The 25111-nt window shown below is 49.2% G+C and overlaps 1 protein-coding gene across 1 annotated transcript; it reads right to left on the minus strand.

Moving 5' to 3' along the window:
• Positions 1–2009: 2009 nt before the first annotated feature.
• Positions 2010–11958, minus strand: LOC308275600 (polyunsaturated fatty acid lipoxygenase ALOX15-like; the record flags this gene model as incomplete). The annotated part of the gene is made up of 14 exons (XM_080713959.1): positions 2010–2189; positions 2282–2449; positions 2568–2668; positions 3938–4059; positions 4619–4788; positions 4892–4978; positions 6544–6753; positions 7728–7871; positions 8809–8969; positions 9159–9262; positions 9361–9483; positions 9555–9636; positions 10293–10497; positions 11827–11958. The coding sequence occupies 14 exons, from the start codon at positions 11956–11958 to the stop codon at positions 2010–2012; spliced, it is 1989 nt and encodes a 662-aa protein (XP_080570085.1).
• Between the last annotated feature and the right edge of the window lie 13153 nt (positions 11959–25111).

Raw genomic sequence — 25111 nt, forward strand, 5'->3', positions numbered from 1 at the left:
CTCGGCATCTATGTGTTGAGACCCCACTCCACATAGTTAATCGGCAACAAGCCCCGAGAATGAGGTGTCGTCTCTGGCCAAAGTACCCCCCACTTTTAGATACCCTTCATGACTATTATTTTCTTGGTAATGATTCCTTTTAACTCTCTACGCGAATTGCTCCGGTGATGTGAGACCAGGACTATGAAAGAGATTGAGTCCGTGAAAATAAATTCTCTAATAATTTGTCTAAACGCCCTTGTCTTTGCTCAATAGTAATGAAAAAACTGGCCAGAACTCAGATGCTGTGATAAGCATTCCAGCTGCAGCAATCACAAAGGGTCTCCGACCCTCATTCCTATCACTAATTTAGGTTAAGCCATTAACTCTCCCTCATTCCTATCACTAACTTAGGTTAAGCCATTAACTCCGGTAAGGTAGCTCAGTTCAAGGTAAACTGTTTACCCTGGAGATCCTGCCTAGAGACAGAGAAGATAAAACCTTGTGTGTGACTTCGAAGCAATTTAGTTGATGAACAACTTAGTTGCCCAAATACAATAGAGCCAAGGAAAAAGATTGTTGACTTTTACGCCCAGTGTGAACATTCCTGGAGACAGAGAGACTGGCCGCATGGTTAGGAATGAATATGACAAAATAAAGGACAGACGTTCTAAATATGTATGTATGAAGGAAAGGAAATACCGTAAGAGTAAGAAAAGCATTTTTGCATGAAGAAGAGCTTATCATAAGAAAGTCCCAACTGGGAAAGAAAGGAATTAGAAGGTTAAAAGCAGGTTTCAGAGGATTTGTGACAGGGAAATGGATTATTAAAGATGAGTAGGCTTTTAATAGGCTTGTCGTCTAAAGAAGAGTGCTCAGCAGTTAAGGAAATACATCTGACAATTAAAACCAAGAACTTTGTGGTGTTATTTGTGGTATTTTGTCTGCCAAACTGTGTTGTGAATTTGCTTAAGCTTTCAGATTTAGAAGATAAGATGCCAACACCTGAAGAAACTCTATTGCATCCATCTGAATCACCACATCTCCCCACACTTGCTATATGAACTGAGCCCAGAAGATGGAAAGTTCCAAGAAAGTTAAAGAAGATTCTCCGAGAAGCCCCCAAGCCTTGGGCATGCCTGTTTCTCCTGGGAGGTCGCCCCCTGGAACTGCTTATCTGCAAGACCCGGGAAAGAATCCGGAGTTAATCTCTCGAAGGCCAACAGCCAGCTGAAGGACTAGTTTTATTACCTTTGTTTACATGTCATTCATTATTATTTCACAGTGATTGCATTCACCCCCTCTTCTCTTTATCATTAACTTTACTGGTGAAGGGTATAAATTTTTGGGTTTTTTGTAATAAAGTGTCATTGGCTCAAGAAGCCTTTGTCCATCTCAGGTTCTTTCCAAAGCGTCGTCCCTAAAAACTTAAGGAATTCATAGAGGGGAAAGAATCACTGCAGATAAGTTTCTGCAGAACTTCACCTGCCTTTTGCCCCATCTTTCTGAGGATTTGACTGGGAGCGGACAATAACGACCCGACTGAGTTTAGTCTGCAACATAGGTTCAAAATGAAATTTGGGCAAGATAAACAGCCAGGCACGGGGCACACATCACAGGACTCGGAGGCTGAGCCGAGGATCGCAGGTTCAATGCCAGGTTCGGCAACTTAGTGAGGCTCTCTGAAACCCTGTTTCCAAACAAAAAATAGGACAGGACTGGGGGTAGAATGCTCTTGAGTTCAATCCCCAGCACCACAGTAAAGGAAGGGGGAGGGAATCATAAAAGGTGTGGGGCAATATGTCCCCCGCCCTACTGTGTACTTGAAGTGGTTTTTACAGATACGGCTATTGTGTGCACTGGGGGAGACCTGAGCAGTGAGGGAGGAGGAGAGGGAGGAGGGCGGAGGGACAGGGGCCCAGGCGGTGCATCTAGAATAAATGTGTTCACTATGGGAAGGAGACTCTTTGCAGCGGGACCTGGGGGAGGGAGGCCTTGGGTGGCACGGGTTGTGGGTGACTTGGGGACACTCATATGGCCACACTGTTTTCCACCAGGCTGGGCCGCAGGTACTCGTAGGGTATGTCCAGGCTTTCGTTTCGCATCTCGATTTCCTTATCCAGGACGGCCAGCTCCTCCCTGAACTTCTTCAGCACAGCCTTGGGCTCAGAGCCTGAAAAGTACTCCTCCTCATGCTGGCCCAGAGGCACCTAGGATGGACGGGAAAAGAGCTGCACCCTACGGTGCCAGTTTGGGGCTGCACGTCCCCCTCTTCTCGGGACCCTGGGCACCTGGCTCTCACCATAACGGGCTGGCGTCTGCCCAGCTGCCAAGTGATGGTCATCTGGAGAATGGACTGACGGATGTCGGGCAGCGAGGCCATCACCGTCTTCATTGTTGCATCCTTGGTGGTGGGCGGGGGCAGCCGCATGGTGCAGGGCGCATTGGGGACCCAAGAGTACCAGTCCAGCTGTGGAGGGGCAGAGACTGGGGTCAAGACCGGCCGAGCATGAAAGCCCCTTGGCCACCTGCACGCGGCGCCTCCCGTGCAGGCCACATGCTCCCAGCCGCCTCCCCCTGGCAGGTACCTGGCCCAGGTGGATGGAGGAGTGCTGGCCGGTGCAGGTGAAGATGCACACGGTGACAAAGTGACAAGCCTGGGCCAGAGACTGCAGAGAGGAGGGAAACCCTAGGAGAGTGGGGAGTTAGAGCCGTGAGGCCAGGCACAGGAGCTGAGCTGAGACACCCAGAGAGAACGAGGGCGGAGCAGATGCCAGATCCCGGTGTGGTGGTGCACGCCAGTGAGCCCAGTACTCGAGAGGCTGAGGACCGCAGGTTCAAGGCCAGTCGTGCACCTTGGAGAGACGCTTAGCAACTCAGCAAGGCCTTGTTTCAAAATAAAAGGGCTGGGGCCTTTGGGTTCCATCCCCAATACAGAAACTACCAAAAAAGGGGAGGGAATAAGAAGAGGTGCCAGGGTTGTGTGTGGTGATGCACACCCGCTCCTGTGATCCAAGTACCTGGGAGGCTAGAAAAGGAGGATTATGAATTCAAGGCCATCCTCAGCAACCTAATGACATCCTCAGAAGTTGGGGGTTTTTTTTCTTCCCCTTTTGTGGTTCTGGAGATGGAACCCAGGGGCATTCTACCCCCCAAGCAACACCCCTAATCCTATTTTTTTTTTTTATTCTTTATGTTGAAACAGGGTCTCACTGAGCTGCAAAGGGCCTAAGTAGCTGAGGCTGTCCACAACTGCGATCCTCCTGTCTCAGGCCCCCAAATGCTGGGATTACAAGCGTGCACCACCATGCCAGGCCTTATTCTTTATTTTGAAAGAGGGTCTCACTGAGTTGCAAAAGGCTGGTCGGCAATTCCAGATCCTTGTGTCTCAGCCTACCAAATGCTGAGACTCCAAGCCTGTGCCACCACCCCCAGCTGATTCTCAGCAATTTAACGGGGCCCTGTTTCACAATGATGGATAAGAAGGGCTGTGGGTGTTGCTTGAATGTATGACACCCCTGGGTTCAATCCCAGTACCACAAAAAGAAAGAAAAGCGGGGTGCCAGAAACTCTCAGCAACTTGTGGAAACCCACAGCTGAGCATCCCAAGCTTTTGGCTGGGGTTGGGGTGGGAAAGGAGGAGCGCCCCGGGAGAGCCCCAACCAGTGGGGCTAGAGCTGGCTCTCAAGAGACAGGGTGTCGTCTCCCCCAGGTGTTCAGCTGTCTGGGCTGCGTCACGTCGGCGGCCAAAGTGGGGAGATTTACACCACGGGAATGGGCAGAGGCCACGAGTCGGGCTCTTGTTCTGGAGAGCCACATGGTACGCACAAGCCCTGTTCCCACTGCTCTTGGGAGTTTTTAGGGGGTTGGAGGTGCTTTCGGAAGATTCTATCAAAGCAGAAGGCATCCTGAGGAGAGCTCTAGAGCCTGTGTCTTAGTTCTCAGAGACCCCTGTTACCTCGATCCTGGGCCCCCAGCAGCCCAACCTCGGTGATCTCCCGACACCAGCTCTGCAGCTCGTGGTCCTCCCTCACAGCCGCGTCCGTCTGGTAGTAGAGGTTCACCATTCCTTCCACGTACCTGTGGGCAGGAGTGAGCGCGGAGAGCTGAAGCCTGTGTGCCTGGTTCACGTGGCCAGGCCGGGGCATCAGCCCAGCCAAGACGCAGCCCACAGCCCGCCTGTTCCTCTAGCTGCCATTGCCACTACCGCTGCTGTTGCTCCTCCTCCTCCTCCTCCTCCTCCTCTCCTCCTCCTCCCCTCCTCTCCTCCTCCTCTCCTCCTCCTCTCCTTCTCCTCTCCTCCTCCTCTCCTCCTCCTCTCCTCCTCCTCTCCTCCTCCTCCTCCTCCTCCTCCTCCTCTTCCGCCTTCTCCTCCTTTCTCTCTCTTCTTTTTGGTACTAGGAATTGACTCCAGGGGTATTCTATCTCCAAGCTATACCTCCAGCTCTTTTTATTTATTGTGAAGCAGATTCTCACTAAGTTGCTGAAGGTCCCACTAATTTGCTGGGGCTGGCCTCTTGTGATCCTCCTGCCTCAGTCTCCCAAGTACTGGGATTACAGGTGTGTGCCACCGCACCCCTCATCTCCTTGCCTTCTTCTCCACCTTACCTCAAGGGCCCCGTCTTCCCACTGGCCTTACCGATAGAGGATTTCCCAGAGCCGCAGGGCATCTTGGGCATAGAAGCAAGACTTGATGCCCAGGAGCCCCCGCTCAGCCAGGTCGTCAGGTGGACAGAGTGAGCTGTAGGTCAGAAGGGCCCCTGCTCGCTTGAGCAGCTCCAGGTGGCCGCCCCCACCTGAGCTCACCACCTGAGGAGCGAGGACCAAGGGCGTCAGCCACAGGCACAGAGAGCGGCCCTGATCACAGAGCTGGAGGGAGAGCCAACTGAGATCGCCCCTCCCTTCCCGGTACCTGGTCGAAAATTCCAGAGTCAGAGACCAGCCCATTCCTGGCCCGGAGGTTAATTTCCATGGTGTATCTCAGGTGAGGAATTATAAGCTGGGGGAGAGAAGCAAGGAAAGTAAGAGTGGGGCGGTGGCAGGTGCCTGCAGGACACAGGCTGGGAAGGGGCAGGCGGGTCTGCAGGGACAGCGCAGCCGGGCTCAGGGTTGACTTCACTGCCTGATCCCTACCTCACACCCTGACTTAGCGCTTCATCACACCTCAAGGAAATCATTCTCTTTCCCTTTCATATTCTCTTCATGAGTCCAGACCAATGTTCTCCAACCATTTTTCTTTTCATGAACAATCCCTAAGAATCCTTGGGACTTTCTTTTTCCTAATCCCCCCATGGAATTTTTTTTGGGGGAAGGAGGATTTAGGATGTTTTGTTTTTTGTTGTTGCTGTTGCTGTTGTTTGGTGCTGGGGATTGAACCTAGGGGATTTTTACCTCTGAGCTACACCCACAACCATCTTTATTTTGAAACAGGATCTCACTAAGTTGCTGAGACTGGCCTCAACCCTGCAGTCCTCCTGCAGTCCCCCAGTGGTGTTTCACTCTCCCCTGGGAAGACACAACTGCACCCCTGAGAGGGTGCGGTCTGAGCTGGCTGCCCCAGGACCTCATCTGCTCCCTCTCTCCATCTCTCACCTTTCTGTTCTTCAAAGGGCCATGCTCAGGGGCGCATCTCAGGACCTTTGCCCGGGCTGTTGTGTGAGCCCTGAACGCTGGCCTGGCCCCTCACTGGCTGCCTCCCTCCTCTCAGCCTCCACGTCAGCTCTTCAAGGCACCATTCCTGACCTCCTGCTCTACACACGCCAGCACCCCACGGCTTGCGCTCCCTGCGCCATAGGTGTCACAGCCCAAATGCTCCATACACCTTCACTGTCTGCCCCCTGGCTGGACATGAAACTCCCAGCAGCCAGAGTGGTTCTGGCCCCGGAGGAAACACCAGTCAACATCTTAATGGTGAACATTTTGCTCTCATTGTAATAAGGGAGGCCACGGTTGACCTGAGCCCCTCTAACAGGCCAATGTTATCTGTGTGTGTGTGTGTGTGTGTGTGTGTGTGTGTGTGTGTGTGTGCTGGGATATAACCCAGGGCCATTCTACCTTTCTGTTACGCCCCAGTCTCTTTTATTTTTTATTTTGAAACAGGTTCTCACTATTTTGCAGCAAGTTGAGGGTCTCCCTAACTAGCTGAGGCTGTCCTAGAACCTGTGATCCTCCTGTCTCATCCTTCCAAGTACTGGATTTACAGGTGTGCATCATGATGCCCAGCTGGGCCTGTGTTACTAATTTTGAACCCTTCAGTGACTAGATAGAAAGATTTTTCATGTTCTTTGTGTGGTTTCCTCTAATTGAATGAAATTTTAGTCATTTGCATGTACTGTTTATGTACCATATGGACATTTGTGCTTTATACATGAAAAAGGAATTTTGCACCCCTTTCCCAAGAATCGTTCTCAGTTCCCTGGGAGTCAGAGGTGCTACCACCCACTGAGGAGCCGCCAGGCCACCTGCCCTCCCTCGCTCTCCTGGCCCCTGGGTGCTTCGTGCCAGAGGTGGCAGTGAGCGTCAGGGCGGGGAGAGCGGCAGGCCGGGGGAAGGGAAGTGGGTTACCTTGAAGATCGGATGGACGGACGGAAGGCTCCTCATGGTGGCCACTGCAAACACCTCGGCCATCAAGTGTCCCCGCAGAAGATGGGACTGCAGCTCGTGAAGCTGGAAGTCCGAGCTGCGGACCCAGCATTTGGCCAGGAGCCAGGCCATCGGCGGATCCGTGGGCACGAAGAGCGGCGGAGGGGCCGATCCGATCCTCGGCAGCTGGAGCTGGACAAGGGCGAGAGCGGGAAGGGAGGGCTGCGAGGGGCTGGGCCAGGCGTCCTGTGCTGCCCTGGCCCCGCACCTTTAACCTCTCTTCCTCCGCCAAGTTGTTAAAATGTTTACTGGTGCATTGCAATTACACACCGGCGTGAGATTCAAAGTGAGGCGGCCACACATGCAGGCAGCCCTTGCTGCGTTTCCTCCACATCCCGCCCCACTCCTTGCTAGAGAGGTTGGTAGTGACGCCTCCATGTAGGGACGTACAATTATTTGAAAGAGTTAGCATGGTGGCGCACACCTATAATTCCAGCATTAGGAGGCGGAGACAGGAGGATCGCAGTTCATGGACAGCCTCAGCTACCTAGTGAGGCCCTCTACAACTTAGTGAGACCCTGTTTCAAAATAAAGAATAAAAAATAGGGCAGGGGGTGTAGCTTGGAGGTCGAATGCCCCTGGGTTCCATCCCCAGACCCGCAAAAAAAAAAAAAAAAAAAAAAAAAATATATATATATATATATATCTTTGCTCAGTCTTCTTCTCCCCTCCCCACCTACCTTCCCCATAGGCTGCTCACAGTCTCCCTACATTGCTGAGGCTGGTCACAAACCCGTGACCCTTCTGTCTCAGCTCCCAGTGCAGGGATTACAGGGGTGTACCACCACACCTCGCCTAACTTTGGTTCTTTTGTTTCTGCTCTGTGGCCTCTTCTGCAGCTCTGTGCCTGGCTCTCCCTTTCCCTGCCCTGGAGCCCCCTGGACCTCCCTCTGCACTCCGTCCATGCCTGTGGCTGCTGTGCGCTCGGGGCCCAGAGTGTCAGCGTGAGACTGGAATCCCGACGCTCAGCACCCCCAGGCGGCACCTGCACACGGCTGCCTGCCAAGGTGCCACGGGTCCTTCACCACAGCCCTCGCCAGCGTCCTCGTTCTCAGCTCAGCCTGGGAGCCTCCCCCGCCACGAGCCGAAGTCCTCCACCCGCTCACCTGGATGGCCATGGGCAAGAGCTGCCCATCAGGCTGCAGCTTCAGCATGACCAGAGGGGCGGCCAGGTGCTGCTGGCTGCAGCTGATGACGTTGGCCTTGATCCCATCCAGCAGAGAGAAGTCCGCTTCAAACAGGGTGCCGCCCTGGGGGAGAGGCCAGGCTCCCTCAGCGGCTGCTCCTCCCGCCCTGGCTCGCCTGCTCTGCGCAGGCAGTGGGTCACCTGCTCGTTATTTCACAGAATTCTGGGTGGGGGCTGCTGGGGATTGAACCCAAGAACATTCTGCCCTGAACTACACCTCCACCCCACTTTTGAGGGCTCTCTTTCATTGTGGCTTTGTTTTGCTTTGTTGTTGTTGTTTGTTTGTTGTGTGTGGTACTGGGGACTAAACCCAGGGGCATTCTACCCCCAAGCTGCACCCCCAGCCCTATTTTATTTTTATTTTGAAACACAGTCTTGCAAGGTTACTGATAATCTCACTATTTGCCAAGACTGTCCTCAAGCCTGTGATCCTCCTGTCTCAGCCTCCCAAGTACTGGGATTACAGGCAAGTGCCAACACACCTGGCTGGTTTGAATACCTGTTTGTGTGCCCAGATTGTATGTGTGTGTTCTACCACTGAGCTACACTCCCAACCTTTTATTTATTTATTTTAAACAAGGTCTTGCTAAATTGCTGAGGGACCTCATTAAGTTGCTGGGCCTGGCCTTGAACCTGTGATCCCCCCGTCTGAGCCTCCCAAGTACTGGAATGACAGGTGTGTGCACCACCATGTCTGGCTTTGGACCCCAATTTTCATACTCTGCATCCTCCCTGACTCCTTACCACCTGACTCCTTAGCACCAAGGCCCAGCCACGTTTCTTTACTTTGACTCTGTCTCTATGAAGTGTCCCACCTTTACACCCTCACAAGATGCTATTCTCACATGGAGAAGAAGCCTGGACCAGTCCTTGATCAACATCGCTCAGGATTTCTCCGTAGGATTCCTTCTAGCCAACCACAGTGAGCCGGCCCACAGTGGACCTTACAGCAGTGTCGCCCATGCTAACACCACAGCCTACCCAGGCTCTGACGTCCATACCTGCAGCTCCTCCTCCAGCCGGGCCTGCAGTTCCTCCATCCCTGGAGGGAAAACGAGGCGGGCAGGAAGGCGGATGGAGCGCCTCAGCAGCATGGGGTTGGCGCCATTGAGAAACTGGTACCCAAAGAAGGCATCCTCCTTCCAGGACCGCTGTACTCTCTCTGGGGATGGCAGATGCTCAAGGTGTGTGATCTGAGCTCCTGGTCCTTCCAACCCCTCCAAACTGTCCCTGCTTCATCCCAGTCCGGTAACCCAGGCCTCTGGCTTCTCAACCCTGTTTCTTCCTATTTCCCCCTGGGTGGGGTCAAGGGAAAGGGTCCTGGAAGGAGTGCCAGGGTAGAGAGACTGACCAGCCAGCTTGCCGTAGCCACACCACACAAGCTGGTTAAAGTCCTCCAGGTCATCCCATTTGGTCACCAAATACACAAATCTTTTGACAGTGAGTTCTGCCAGCCTTTGGGGAAGAGTGGGACAGTTATTCTTAGAGTAAAACATCACTGAGAGGGGTCCAGCACATTGACCTGCACTAGACCAGCACACCCCAGCTCTCACCCCACGGCCAGCGAGGCTTCAAAGTCAATTTTCTTGTTCTCCAGAAACCGCTCATCTGCGGGGAGGTCAGATAAACTGGCCCCAGCCACATTCAGGATCAGGCCAGCCTTCCAGTTGCCCCACCTGTGAGGGAGAGATGGAATCAGGCGGGTGCTCCCAGGGCCAGCAGCTCCCTGAGGAGGGGCGGGGCTCACCGGTACAGCTTCCTTCTCTCCTCCAACTCCTCTTCCCTGTGTTTCTTGAACAGGCCTTGAGTGTCTCCAACCATCGTGCAGCCTGGAAGTGCGGGAGGGGCGCGTGTGGATCTGCTGAGGGCTCGCCCTGTCCCTGCCAGGCAGCCCTCGCGGTGGCTCTGGGGGCTGGCCTCTCCCCCAGTCCATGCCTTTCCTGAGCTCCACCCAGCACCAGCGCCAGCACCCCTTACCATTTTTTATTTTCCTTGTACCAGGGACATTTCAGCTAAACCCCCAGACCTTTTTATTTTTTCTTTTGAAACTGGTCTCACTAAGTTGCTGAGGCTGACATTGAAATACAATCCTCCTGTCTCAGCCTCCCAAGCACTAGGATTACAGGTGTGCACCACTGCCTTTGGCTTGGGCTGTACATTTATTTATTTGTTATTCATTCATTCATTCTATCATTCACTGTTACTAAAGATAGAACTCAGGAGCATTCTACCTCTAAGCTACACCCCAACCCTATTTTTTATTCAGAAACAACATCTAAGTTGCTGAGGCTGACCTCTAACCTGCAATCCTCAGGTCTCTGACTCCCTAATTCTGGGATTACAAGTGTGTGCCACCAAGCCCGCCCACCCGGCTAACCCTTGGGTGTGAGGACTCCCAAGAGCCCCGCCCACGGGTCCCAGCCCCACACCCGCCGCCCTGCCTCTGCCCCGCTCCTGGGCTCACCTGCCCCGCTCCTGGGCTCACCTGTGCCCTCGGGGATGCTCAGGACAGCGTGGCCCTGCACCCAGCGGTAACAGGGGAACCTGTACTCGGCCCCTCCATCCCCCGGGCCCTGCACGGAGATCCAGTTGCAGAACCAGGCGTCGTCCTGCAGGAGGTGCCATTTGCGCAGCTTCACAAACAGCAGCGACCCGAGGTACTCGGCCACGTCCACCTGGAATTCCTGCTCCTGGGGGACCACGGAGGCTCAGCATCAGAGGGGCGGTGGGGGGGCGGGGCGCTCGGGCGGCCCCGCTGCCCTCCCCCACGCCCTATTGCAGGGTCTAGGAGACAGGGGCCCTGGGGCGGTGGCCCAGCCTGGTTCTGGGTGGTCTGGCGCCTCGGCCCAGAGCGAGCCCTGGGACGGAAGAGGGCGGTGCTCGCCTCGCTCCAGCGCCCCCTCCTGCAGTCTCGGGGGCTCTGCACGCTGCCCTGTGACCACTGCAGCTCACCGGGAGTGGGAGGCGCTGCGGGCCCAGACCTGGAGGGAGCGGAGCACCAGGCAGAGGCCGGGGAGCAGAGGGGAAGGGAGCGCAGCGGCCTGGCCTGGAGCCCAGAGCGCGCCCGGGTGGGAGGCTGTGGGCCCGAGGCTTCGGCCAGGGCTTTGGATTTGGTCCTGGGAGCAGGCAGGAGCCATGCAAAGGTTTTAAGGCTAGTGATGTCCTGCGGATGGAGAAGTGCTCTGGCTTCTGAGGGTGCAGAGCAGAGGCGGGGAGGGTGAAGCTGGGCAGCAGGGGTTGGAGGACTTCGGGTCCCTGGCAGAGCTGCGCAGGGGATGGGAAGGGGCGCTGGCTCAACGGAGGCAGAGACAGAGGAGGCACAAGATGCCTGGGAGAGGAGAGGCTGGGAGGGGACACGGGGCCTTCTGCATGCTCCTTTGCAGTGTCTGCTGCGGGGCACAGCTGGATATGGGGTCTGGGGGAAACCTGGACGGGCAATGTAAATTTGAGGCCAGTGGCAGAAAAAGTAACAGGACCAGGTAAAACACCAGGTAGACAGAGTATTGAGAAGATGACTAGCTCAGACGGTCCTATGTCCTCCCCTGGTTCCACCTCACCCCAGGGGATAAGGCCCCAAATCAGAGATCCAGCAACTGTGGACAAGATTGGAAACAGCAGCTCTTATTTTCAGTGATGCTGGGATTGAACCCAAGGGCATTCTCCCTCCAAGTTACATATTCTGGGATAGTGAGCCTGTCTCAAAATAAAAATTAAATCAGGCTGGGGCTTATGGGGAGTGGCTTAGAGGTAAAATTCTCCTGTTTTCAATCCCCAGTATCAAAAGAACAAAAAAGCAGAGCCGCTCTGGTGACCTCCAGGCTTGGTGAGATCTGCGGGCTGAGGGAGTGCAGGAGTATTCCCTCGATTGCCAGGAGGCCAGGCGGCAGGACAGCCACCCAGTGCTCTCTGAGGTCTGGGAGGATTTGCAGGGCGGGCTGGGGCGCATCTCCTCCCAGATGTGTGATGGTTGATGGTGTGGGTCTGGGGTGCAGCACCCCAGACCACTAGGTGAAGCTCACCTGGGCCCAGAAGGGCCGGAGCGCCCCGAGCGCCGCCTCCCCGTGCTCACCGACCAACCACAGCTGCACCTGGTTCTTGGAGCCCGCGAAGATGGAGGCCCCGGTGGACACGCGGATGCGGTAGACACCCATCTTGCCCAAAGAAGTCTTGCGTCTTGTGAGAGGCAGAGGGTTGACGGTAAATAAAGGAGCTAGAGACCCCGCCCTCTCCAAGTCCCTCTTGGGGTCAGGTGTAGGTGGCCTGTCCTTTGTCAACACCGCCTGGTGGTGCCAAAGGCCCTACTACAGCAGCCCCAAGCTGGGCCCCAATCCAGAAAGGCGGGGCCCTGCCTGGCGGGGGCCAGGGAGAAAGCCTTTAACTTGGTGGGAGGAGGACAGAGGGGGAAGCAGAGGAGGATTGGAGCAGAAAATATGCAAGAAGAACTCAATACCGGGCCCAGCAAAAGATGTGCAGGGCGTGGTGGCTGCACTAATATCAGGACTTTGGGAGGCTGACAGGACAGGAGGATCGCAGGTTCACAGCCAGCCTCAGCTAGTTAGTGAGGTCCTCCTCAACTTAGTGAGACCTGTTTCAAAATAAAGAATTTAAAATAGGGCTGGAGGTATAGCCCCGAAGTAGAATGCCCCTGGGTTCAATGCGAAGTACCACAAAAATAAATAAACAAATAAAATAGGGTTGGGAGCCAGGCGTGGTGGCACACACTTGTAATCCCCGCGCTTGGGAGGCTGAGACAGGAGGATCACACAGGTTCGAAACCAGCCTCAGCTACTTAGTGAGACCGTTTCCAAATAAAATAGAAAATAGGTGTGGGAGTATACCCCAGAGGTAGAAAGCCCCTGGGTTCCACCCCCATTACCACTAAAATATAAAATAAAATAGGGCTGGGCTGTAGCTCAACTCAGTGGAGAATGCCTCTGGGTACAATCATCAGTAACACACACACACACATCCTGAGTGAGAGAAGCGTACCCCAGAGGGCAAACCTGTGATGAGGGGAGCAAGCCTGAGTGTCTGGGAAGGATCCCATTACCTGAACACACACACACACACACACACACACACACACACACACACACACACACGTTACTTCACCCAAAGGAAATGCTGGAGTGTATAGGAGAAAGCAAAGTGGGTGAGGACCCACAGTCTTCTCCAGCATTTGAAGAAGGTACAGTTGAGCTGCAGAATTATTTCAGCCAGCTTTGCACTCTCTGCCTTCCCTGTGTCAGCCTTTGGGCTCAGTCCTTTTGAGCTTAAAGCCTCTGCCTCACCAGGCATGGTGGAGTACACCTGTAACCCCAGTCCTTGGGAGGCTGAGACAGAAGGATCACAAGTTCCAGGCCAACTTCAGCAACTTAGCAAAAAAGAAAACATCCCCCAAAAGACTGCAGTGAGCTGGAAACGCTCTCAAAAGCACCCTCCACTTTCAGGAATGCCCCCAAACAAGAAGCATGCAGAGTCTTTCCATGGGCTTGTCATTTTGTGTCAGGTGCAGGACCTGCCACAAAACAGGCGTTCTGGACATATAAATCTGAATTCATTAAGAAATGCGCCTTTAAGCTGGGTGTGGTGATTCTATAACTCAGTGAGACCCTGTTTCAAAATAACTTAGAGGAGCCGGGCGTGATGGCGCATACTTGTAATCCCCGCACGTGGGAGGCTGAGACAGGAGGATCGTGCAGGTTCGAAGCCAGCCTCAACTGGCTTAAGAGACCCTGTTTCCAAATAAAATATAAAGCAGGTCTGGGAGTGTAGCCCAGAGGTAGAAGGCCCCTAGTTTCCATCCCCAGTACCACCAACATAATAATAATAATAACTTAGAGGAACTGGGCATGGTGGCATATGTTTGTAATCCCAGCATTTGGGAGGCTGAGACAGGAGGATCGCAGATTCACGGATAGCCTCGGCTACTTAGGCCCTTTGCAACTCAGTGAGACCCTGTTTCAAAATAAAGAATAAAAAGTAGGGCTAGGGGTGTCGCTTGGAGGTAGAATGCCCCTAGTTCAACCCCTAGTACTGCAAACACACACACACACACACACACACACACACACACACACACACACACACACACACCTTTTATTAAACAGCTGAGCGCAGGTGTCTCCTGATGGATTCCCTTCTCTAGGAGAGCCTGGGAAGCTGGACAGACTGGTCTGTCCTCTCAGGAGAAAAGGAGAAGATAGCTTCTCCTGTCTGCTCAGGTGAGAGTCTAGCAATACACCTGAAGCCCAGCATATGATGCCTCCATCAGGCATGAAGTTCAGCCTTGGCGGACCTGCACATGTGTGCGCACAAGTGCATACACACACACACACACACACACACACACACACGGTTTTTAAAGGGTTGGGTAGCTATGTGTGGTGGCACACATCTGTAATCCCAGTACTTGGGAGGCTGAGACAGGAGGATCATAGATTCAAAGCCAGAGTAGACAAAAAGTGAGGCTTTCCACAACTTAGTGAGACTTAGTAAAACTAAAAAGGGCTGGGGGTATAGCCCGGAGGTAGAAAGCCCCTGGCTTCCACCCCCAGTACCACCAACAAAAAAAAAAAATAGGGCTGGGGGTGTAGCTCAGAGGTAGAAGTCCCCTGGGTTCAATTCTCAATACCACAAAAAATAAAAACAATAAAAATAAAGGTTTGGGGTTAAAGCTAGACGTGGTGGTATGCATTTATAATCCTAGTATGTAGGAGGCTGAGACAGGAAAATCGCAGGCTTGAGCTTCAGTAAGTAGTGAGACTCCCATCAACCTAGCAAGACCCTGTTTCCAAATAAGAAATAAAATCAGTCTAGGAGTGTAGCTCAGAGGTAGAATGCCTCTGGATTCAATTTTCAGTACCACACACACAGAAAGTTTTGGGGGTGAAGCTTGAAGGTAGAATGCCCCTAGGTTTTATCCCTGGTGCCTCAAAAATGAAATTCAGAAAAACCAATATATTATAAAGTTGTCATCCTTAGCTATGACACAAACCCTATAATTTTCCTACAGATAAAAAGTGTGATTGACGAGTTGGGAAGATATGGAGCAACCACTCTGTATGGCTGTGGGTGACCCCAGTGAGGTGAGGTAGAGAGGTGAAACCCTCCTCCCTTTCCAAGTAGGAATGTCTACTGCCATCCTGTGTCCACCCCTCCTTTGTATGTTGGAGGGAGGGAGCCGACTTCCCCTTGAGTTTATCAGTCTTCAGGAGGAAGGACTTGTACTTGTGGCCTGTACTTAATGAAACACACGTGAGGAAATCTCATCTACACATGAAACAGACTTGAATGGTGAAATGCTGGGCTTCAAGCTGATTTTATAATCATATTAAACTTTGGGGGGTCTTGAGAATTGAGTATATTTTGCACATGAGATAAATATAAATCATTGAGAATGAGAGGGCATTCTGGTGGTAAGCAGTCTTCAAAATAGCACCCAAATATGCCTACCTTATAATGTGCATAGCATTATGACAGTCTTATAGACTTTTGTGGGGGGGGGGTACTGGGGTTGAATCCAGAGACCCCAGTTATTTTTTTTTATTTTATTTCCAGACTTCCCAAACCAAGTCATGAGAGCCAGAAGGGCTTGGAGGAACATATTCCAAACTCTGAAAGAAAACAACTTCCAGCCAAAAATTTCCTACCCAGCAAAACTTTCTATCAAATTAGATGGAGAAATAAAAACCTTCCATGACAAACAGAAACTGAAGGAATTTATGTCTTCAAAACCAGCACTAGAGAAAATACTCAAAGAGATTAACTACAAAGAAGAAATAGGTAATATACACCAGAACCAGAGAAACAAGAGTTTCCATCCAACAGACAACTAAGATTAGTTATCTGTGGAGATTCATTATTTATGTTAGTCTTTTACCTATCTCTAAAGGGTATTGTTTGCCTTTATTGTTGTTAATTTTTAGGATTTCTAGTTGGAATATTAATATACCTTCAGATATAGCAACTGGAAATATTTTATCCCATTCTATTAGTAACTGTTAACTCTGTTTACGTTGTCTTTGGATATACAATTTTTTTATTTTTTTATTTTTTAGGGAGTCTGTATACTCCTCTGTTGCCTGTGCCATTGAAATCATATCCTAGAAATCACTACCAATTTCAATGTTGTGAGGTTTTATGACCCAGATTTTCTTCTAAAAGTTCATAGTCTTAAGATTTATATTTAGGTCTTTTATCTATTTTGAGTTAATATTTGTATATGGTGTTAGGTAAGGGTCCAATTTTATTCTTTTTCATGTAATTATTATTTTTCAACAATATTTAGTTAAAAGATTATTATTTCCTCCACCAAATGTTCTTGGAAACCTTGTCAAAAATAACTTGACAATATATGGAAGAATTTAGCTCTAGGCTTGTATTTAACTCCAATGGTTTATATATCTGCCTTTAGAACAGTACTACACTGTTTCAATTACTGTAGCTTTATATGGTTTGAAATCAGAAAATATACATTTCCTAGCTTTGTTCTATTTCGAGATCGTTTTGGGTATCTAGAGTCCATAATCCTCATTAGGATAGATATTTTCTAAAAAATAAGTAAATAAATGTATGATAGTTTCAAAAAAAGAAAAAAATTATCTGGTAAGAAAGAAAGCAAAAAGAAATATTGAAATGCTATCTTTAAGTCATCAAAAGCTTGGTATCAGACAAATGAAACTATTATGTGAGATTATCATTTTTAATTTTGGATAAATTGCTATAATACTAGATGTCAACCACTAAGCCAAGCATGGGAGGGAGGGATGGGGAGAGAATGGGGTGGGGATCGGGTGGGGGCTGACTGGGCGATGTGTGCATGTATGTCTACAAAAGTCTTTTTGTATCCCACTATGATGTATGAATACAGTGCACCAATAAAAAATAAAAAATTAAAAAAAGAAAGCTGTTTAAAATTCTCAGTAACTTTATTATTTTATTGACTTTTCTTTTTTGTGGTACTAGGGATTGAAGCCAGGGGCATTCTACCTCTGAGCTACACCCAACTCTATTTTATTTTTTTATTTGCAAACAGCGTCTCACTAAGTTGCTGAGAATCTCTCTAAATTGCTGAGGCTGGCCATAAACCTGTGATCCTCCTGTCTCGGCCTCCCAAGTACTGAGATTAAAAGCATGTGCTACTACGCCCGGCTCTCAGCCACTTTATTTACTTATTTATTTTGGTGGTACTGAGGGTGAAACCCAGGGGCTTTTCTACCTCTGGGCTATACTCCCAGACCTATTTTATATTTTATTTCAAAACAGGGTCTCACTAAGTTGCTGAGAGCCTCACTCAGTAGATGAGGCTGGCTTCAAACCTGTGTGATCCTCCTGTCTCAGCCTCCCAAGTGCTGGGATTACAAGCCTGCACTACCACGCCCGCCCCACTCTCAGTCACTTTAGAGGACTAATGATGTCAAAATTAAAAAACGGTTTCTTGAAAGAGATCAAATGGAGGGTGTTTTCAGAAATATAATTTAGCCAGACATGGTGGTGCAAGCCTATAATCCCAGCACTTGGGAGGCTGAGGCAGGAGGATTTGTTAGGGTCCGAGAGATGCCCCCACCCCAAATAACAGAGAACTCACCAGAGGATGCAAACCACAGGCAGAGTTTAGTGCAGCGCAGCAGAATCTGGCATGCCAGGGTCCATCTTTCACAAGCACGCAGGCAGGTGGTCAGAGCAGGGGATCTCGAGCACATTCCAGGCTTTACATTTATAGCCCCAGAAGGGGCGGTTACATATGTCATAGCCCACCAGAAAGTAGGATACAGCCAATAGAATAAAAAGGTAAATGGGTACAGCCAATAATTTTAAAGAAAGCGCATCACACATTTGAATCACAGCAAATAGATTTAAAGGTCAGCATCCCTACATCACAGCCCGCCCAAGAGTGGCTATCTCTCTTATGCAGGGTATGTGCTTGGTTACTATGGTGACCTCTTAGGCAGGGCCGTAAAAGCCAGATGTTTACTTATAGATAAGGTTGTGGCAGGCTTAGAACTCACTTTAAAGAAAAATATTTTTACACTTCAAAAACAATTCCTAACATCAAAACAAGTCACTCTTAATATCAAAACAATTTTTAGAACATCAAAACAATTCTAACTTCAAAACAAGTAAGGAATGCCAGGCGTTGTGGTGCACGCTTGTAATCCCTGCGCTTGGGAGGCTGAGACAGGAGGATCACACGGGTTCGAAGCCAGCCTAGCTACTTAGTGAGGCTCTCAGCAACTTAGTGAGACCCTGTTTCCAAATAAAATATTAAAAAGGTCTGGAAGTATAGCCCGGAGGTAGAAAGCCTCTGGGTTCCACCCCTAGTACCACCAGAATAAAATAAAATAAAATATGCCTGGGAGTATAGCCTGGAGGTAGAAAAGCCCCTGTACCCCAGTACCACAAAAATAAATTTTAAAAAGGATGACTTAGAAGAGGAAACTAAGATCCTAGAGGTGAAACAGGACCACAGAGAACTCACAGGAAATAGAACAGACCCCTAGTCAAGGGGCTGTGCGTGAGAAACCCCCAGCGTGAGGCCCTGGACTCTGCACAGACCCGTTACTGGAATGACTGGGGAGGGACTGCATGTACTTTGCTGTGGGAGGAATGTGGCTTGTGGTCAGAGGATGGCTTGGCTGACCACATTCCAGACATGACCACATCCCACCTACTATTCCAAAACACCAGCACTCCTACTACCCCCCCCTTTTTTTCTATTTTTTTGTGGCAATGGGGATTAGACCCAGGGACATTCTACCTCTGAGCTACACCCCCAGTCATATTTTATTTTCTATTTGGAAACAGGGTCTAAGTTGCAGGGGACCTAATTAAGTGGCCAAGGCTGGCCTTGAACCTGCAATCCTCTGTCTCAGAGGATTGGGATTAAAGGCATGCACCACCATGCCTGGCTTATTTTCTTTCTTTGTACTTTGAACCTCCACACGTTTTAATTTTTTATTTTAAAATGGGGTCTCACTAAGTTACTGAGAGCTTCACTACCTTGCCAAGGCTGTCCTTGAAACTGTGATCCTCATCTCTCTCAAGTACTGGAGTAAAGACATATACAATGACACCCGGCTCAATGGCCAATGTGTGTGTGTGTGTGTGTGTGTGTGTGTGTGTGTGTGTGTGTGTGTGTTTCAGTTCTGGAAATGGAACCCAGGGGCATTCAACTTCCAAGCTGATAGGTCAGTTCCCCATCCCCTCCCCCCACGTAACCCCTCAGTGGGGACAGGAGGCAGAACCCTGGAAGCCAGAAGTGTTGATATCGTGAGACTCCAGGTGTCACAAGACTCCAAACATGGCAAGACAGACTTCAGAGGTTGCGAGACTACAGATGTCGCAAGAGAATCGGCATGTCTATAAAACATCGATGCTTCCACTCCGCCATGTGACTCAGCTGGCCAATTGGGACTAAGTGCGACTTTTCAAACACGGGGCTTGTTGGTCCTTTCCCCCACGGCCTGCTGACTCCTCAAGGATGCCGGGTCCGAATAAAGCAGCAGCTTTTGATGACCTGGCTGGTATTTTACCTCCTTCGCAACTCCCTAGCTCCATCTTCAACATTTCACAAGCTACACCCCCTGCCCTATTTTTTATTCTTTAATTTGAAACAGGGTCTCACTAAGTTACAGAGGTCCTCACCAAGCAGCTGAGGCTGTCAGTGAACTGTGATCCTCCTGTCTCAGCCTCCCGAATGCTGGGATTACAAGCATGTGCCACCATATCCGGCTCAATGGCCTATATTATATAACAGAAGACAGTCTATTTTTTTGTTATTGTTATTTGTCTGGTACTAGGAATTGAACCTAGAGGCATTCTGCCTCCAAGCCACATCCCCAACCAGATCTTACTTCTTTATTTGAAAACAGGGTTTCATTAGGTTTCTGAGAGCCTCCCTATAGATGATCAAGGCTGACCTGTGATCATCCTATCTCAGCCTTCCCAAGTACTGGGATTTGAAAGGTGTACCACCATGCCCAGTGACAATCTAGCTTTAAAAATTATTACATGGAGCCTGGCACGGTGGTGCACACCTGTAACCCTAGTACTTGGGAGACTGAGACAAGAGAATCACAGGTTCAAGGATAGCCTCAGCAATTTAGTAAGACCCTGTCTCAAAATAAAAAATAAGAGCCAGGCGTGGTGGCACATGCTTATAATCCCAGCGCTTGGGAGGCTGAGACAGGAGGATCGCACAGGTTCAAAACCAGCCTCAGCTACTTAGTGAGATTCTTAGCAACTTAGTGTGACCCTGTTTCCAAATAAAGTTTAAAATAAGTCTGGGAGTACAGCCCAGAGGTAGAAAAGCCCCTGGGTTCCACTCTCAGTACCACCAAATAAATAAACAAACAAACAAACCAGATGTAGTAGTACCTGCCTGGAATCCCAGTCGTTGGGGGGCTGAGACAGGAGAATTTCAAGTTTAAGGATAGCCTCAGCAAGTAGTGAGACTCTCATCAACATAGTGAGACCCTATTTCTAAACAAAAAATAAAACAAGGCTGGGAGATAGCCCAGAGATAGAATGCCTCTGGGTTCATCCCCAGTATCACGAAAAATAAATAAATAAAATAGGGCTGGGGGTGTAGCTCACAAGTAGAATGCCCCTGTGTTCAATCCTCAGCACTAAAAAAAAAGAAAAGAATAAATCATCACATCGTCTGGAGATATAGCTCAGTGGGAAAGCACTTGCCCAGTATACACAAGGCCCTGGGTTTGATCTCCAGTAAAACACACACACTCACACACACACACACACACACACACACGCGCGCACACACACACACGCACACACAGATTACAAGTGTGGGCCTGGTGACCCACACTTGTAATCTCAGTACTTGGGAGGCTGAGACAGGAGGAGCACAGCTTCAGCCAGCCTCAGATACTTAGTGAGACCCTCCACAACTTGGTGAGACTGTTTCAAAATAAATAATAAAAACCTGGGCATGGTGGCACATGCTTGTAATCCCAGCATTCAGGAGGCGGAGACCTGAGGATCGTAGTCATGGACAGCCTCCGCTACTTAGCGAGGCCCTTTACAACTCAGTGAGACCCTGTTTCACAAAATAAAAAGACAAAAAATAGGGCTGGGGGTGTAGCTTGGAGGTACTATGCCCCTGGGTTCCATCCCCATTACTGCAAAAAATAAATAATAAAGAAATAATAGGGCTGCGGTATAGCTCAGAAGTAGAATGCCCCTGAGTTCAATCCCCTGTACTGCAATAAAAAAATAAATAAATAAAGCCTCAGAAAACTCCTGAGCAATTTTAAATTAAAAGCAACAGTGAGAGGTGGGCATAGTGGTTCATGCTGTAATCCCAGCATTTGGGAGGCTGAGACTGGAGGATCGTGGTTAGTGGACAGAACAGCCTCAGCTACTTAGCAAGGCCCTTCACAACTCAGCGAGACCCTCTTTCAAAAATAAAAAGACTAAAAAATCAGCTGGGGGTGTAGCTCAGAAGTACAGTGCCCTTGGGTTCCATCCCTAGTACAAAAAAAAAAGCAACAGTGAGCCGGGCATGGTGGCACACGCCTGTTATCTCAGTACTTGGGAGGCTGCGATGGGAAGATCACAGGTTCAAGGACAGCCTCAAGTAGCGAGACTCTCATCAACCTAGCAAGACCCTCTTTCAAAATAAAAATAAAATAGGGGTAGGATGTAGCTCAGAGGTAAAATGCCTCTGGGTTCAATCCCTGGTACCACACACACAAAAATAAATAATAACAACAACAACAACAACAATAATAATAATGGCTGGGGATGTAGCTTGGAGGTAGAATGGCCCTGGGTTCAATTCCCAGTATCACACACAAAAGAAAATTCACGTGTGTAGTGTGTATGTGTGTGAGTGTGTGTGTGCTGTTTTAGTTAGGATATAATCTAAGCCATTGGAAACAAGAATTACTGAATTATTAATATTAGCTCAAATTTCAGATATGACATGATTGGGATTTTGGGTCATTTGGAAGTGATGATATAAAATTTGGCTACAATATATCAGAAAATAAAATTGCTGAGGGAATTGGATCGGTGACTTAGGAAAAAACAGTCTTTGTTTGGTTTCTGTTTTTGGAAACCTCAGAATCTGAAGCTAGAACAACTGAGAACATTTCCAGTGAAATTCCAAGTAATATGGTGTCATTTGAAAAATACTTAATCATGCAAATGATTTACATGGAATTAGATGTTTTCAGTCCAGTTAGTTTAGACTTAATATAGGGTGTGGATTTAAAAGGAAAAGATGGCGTAATAACCGTGGGCAGCCCAAATCCATCCGTAACACCAGGAATGTACCACTATGAGTTTTTGGAAACACCTCGGATTCAATATGAGGTAACATGGCCATAAACGAAGAAGGAAGAGAAGGACGAGGAAGAGGAGGAAGAAAGGAAAGCGAATCACTTGTGAACGTTCTACCTGAAGACAGGGTGTTAGGAGAAAGGAAGCCGCAGAGCCAGGCGAGCCGGGCTCCACGCGCATCAGGACGCCTGACCATGGCGCCGTCTGAGACGCCTGTGAGGACGGCGGTGGCCGGAGCCGCTGAGACTCTCCCGGAGCCAGAGCAGGGACGGGTTCCCCAGCCTGCCTCAGACACAGAGCACACAACACGCGACACGTAGGCCAGCATCTGCCACTTTTTACCCCAAGATGATACAGCCAATCCACTCCACACTGTCTGAGAAACCTGGCCTTTGTAACCAGGGTGAGGCACTGCCTCTCAGTCCAAGACACTGCAGCTGGGCGTGAAGGAGCACACCTGTAATCCCAGGACTTGGGAGGCTGAGACAAGAGGATTGCAGGTTCGAAGCCAGCCCCAGCAACTTAGCAAGGCTCTCAGCAACTTAGTGAGACTCTATTTCCAGATTAAAAAATAAATTTGATCTGGGGTATAGCTCAGAGGTAGAATGTCCCTGGGTTCCATCCCGAGCAACACACATACACACACACACATACAAACACATTGACCCAGGGTAGAAAAGTGTCTGAGTTCCACCCCCAGTACCACACACACACACACAAAAAAAAAAGACTGAAGAAGGCTAGCAGAGTGGGACATACAGAGAAATGTGCCAAGTGATGTGTACATGTATGTCTGTACCACCTTTGTGTGTGTGTCTGTGTGTGTGTGTTTGTGTGTTGTACTGGGGATTGAAGCCAGACGTTCTATCTCTAAGCTACTCAAAGATATTATTTTATAATTTATTTATATTTTGTTTTGAAATAAGGTCTCACCCAAGTTGCTGAGGCTTGCCTTGAATTTATGGTCCTCCTGTCTCAGCCTCCCAAGTAATGGGATTATAGGCATGAGCCACCATACCTGCCTGTAAGGATTTTTTTTTTTTAAACACATAAACCTACAAGAACAAAGACAGCAGGAGAGATATGATGGGGATGAGAAATTCTTTTCCCTGGAAACAGTCAGGTGTTCACTGTCTTAACTGACTAGAAAAAGATGAAGAGGAGGTTCCTGGAGAGGGGAGATCTGCAGGGAAAACCCCCGTGGTAAGAGCCTCCTGCCCTGAGGCCTAAAAAGGCTCAGAAACTGAACACACCTTGTAGGCCCAAAGACTGGACACTGGGAAATTAGCTGAAAATCCTTAAAGGTAAGTTACATCCCCACATCTCTTTCCCCAGTCTGCCAGCCAACTCGCTCCACCCGACACTGGAGAAAAATTAGGAGTTTTACTTTCTGGGTCCACCAGGCATGGCTGAGAGCCAGGATGCAATTCTACGCTCAAAACAACACACTAGGGCTGGGCTGGGCACGGTGGTGCATGTGGTGGGGGCATGTGACTTGGAGGAAGAATGCCTCTGGGTTCACTCCCTAGTCTCACACACACACACACACACACACACACACACACACACACACACACACACACTGCAAGTACCCTGCCAAAAAGAAGCAAGGAAGAAAGGAGGGAAGGAAGGGAAGGAGGGATCAAGTAAGAAAGGCCGCCAGCCACACTGATGCACCTAGTAAGGTACACCATTAAATCTGCAAGACAAATACCACCAGGTATTTGAGGAAAGTGTCAATATGGGAACCAAACAGAAAGGGAACTCGAAAAGACAGATAAGAAGGTACAAAATAGGTACAAAAAATGGAGCAAGATGTTATCATTAACATAAAGAGATAAGAAAGGAGGATATTGCAGCCATGAAACAAGAGAGGAACCTGTTTATTATTAAGAGAGGCAGCCAGCCCGGCCGTGGCGGGCACATCCGCAGTCCAGTACTTGGGAGGCTGAGATAGGAGGATCGCAGGTTCATAGACAGCCTCAGCAGCTTTGCAAGACTCTGTCTCAAAAATAAATAAATAAATAAATAAATAAATAAATAAATAAATAAAATAAAAAGGGCTGGGGGAGTAGCTTGAAGGTAGAATGCTCTTGGGTTCAATCCTGAGTACTTTGAAGAGAAAGACATGGAGGGAGGAGAGAGAGAGAGAATGTCAGAGATTAAGGAAGAGCCTTGGAAATATAAATTTGGCAGCAGAAACTAAAATTCCAAAAGAAGTCTCACAGGAGAAGTTAATGAAATCTCCCAGAAAAAAAGAAAAAAGAATATCAAGAGAGAAATGGCAAGGAAAAACAGAAAATAAGCCCAACATACCACATCTCGATAATAGGCCTTCCTGACAGAAGGAAAAAAGGTGCAGAAAATATATGAGTAAAACAATTCCTAGAAGTAAGGGAATATTTGTTCCAGATTGATCAACCCACCAAGCGCCAATATCATGGACAAGTCCTAGAACAAGGGGTACCATTATGAATTTTCAGAAAGTTAGGGGCAAAGAAATTGTGTGTGGAACTGAGAATTGAACCCAAGAGCATTCTACCGCTGAGCTATACCCCAACCCTATTTTATTTTATTTATTAATTAATTTACTTTTGCAGTACTAGGGATGGAATCCGGGGCATTCTACCTCCAAGCTACACCCCAGCCCTATTTTTTTTTCTTGACTTTGAAACAGTCTCACTGAGTCATGAAGGGCCTCACTACTTAGCTGAGGCTGTTTGCAAACCACGATCCTCTTATCTCAGTCTCCCAAATGCTGGGATTACAAACATGCAGCACCACGCCCAACCCCAATTTTATTTTTTATTTTGAAACAGGGTCTTCCTAACTTTCCTGAGGCTGTTCTGGAACCTCCCTGTCTAAGCCTTTCAAGTAATGAGGTTATAAGCATACCTAGCTTAGGAAAAATAATTTCTGACCTCTGATCCTGAAATTATCAAGCAAATATGAGGATAAAGTTATTTTTCAGAACCACAAGTAAGCCAGACTTAACGG

The sequence above is a fragment of the Muscardinus avellanarius genome (genome assembly GCF_963383645.1).
Source record: "Muscardinus avellanarius genome assembly, chromosome: 16".
Classification (NCBI taxonomy): domain Eukaryota; kingdom Metazoa; phylum Chordata; class Mammalia; order Rodentia; family Gliridae; genus Muscardinus; species Muscardinus avellanarius.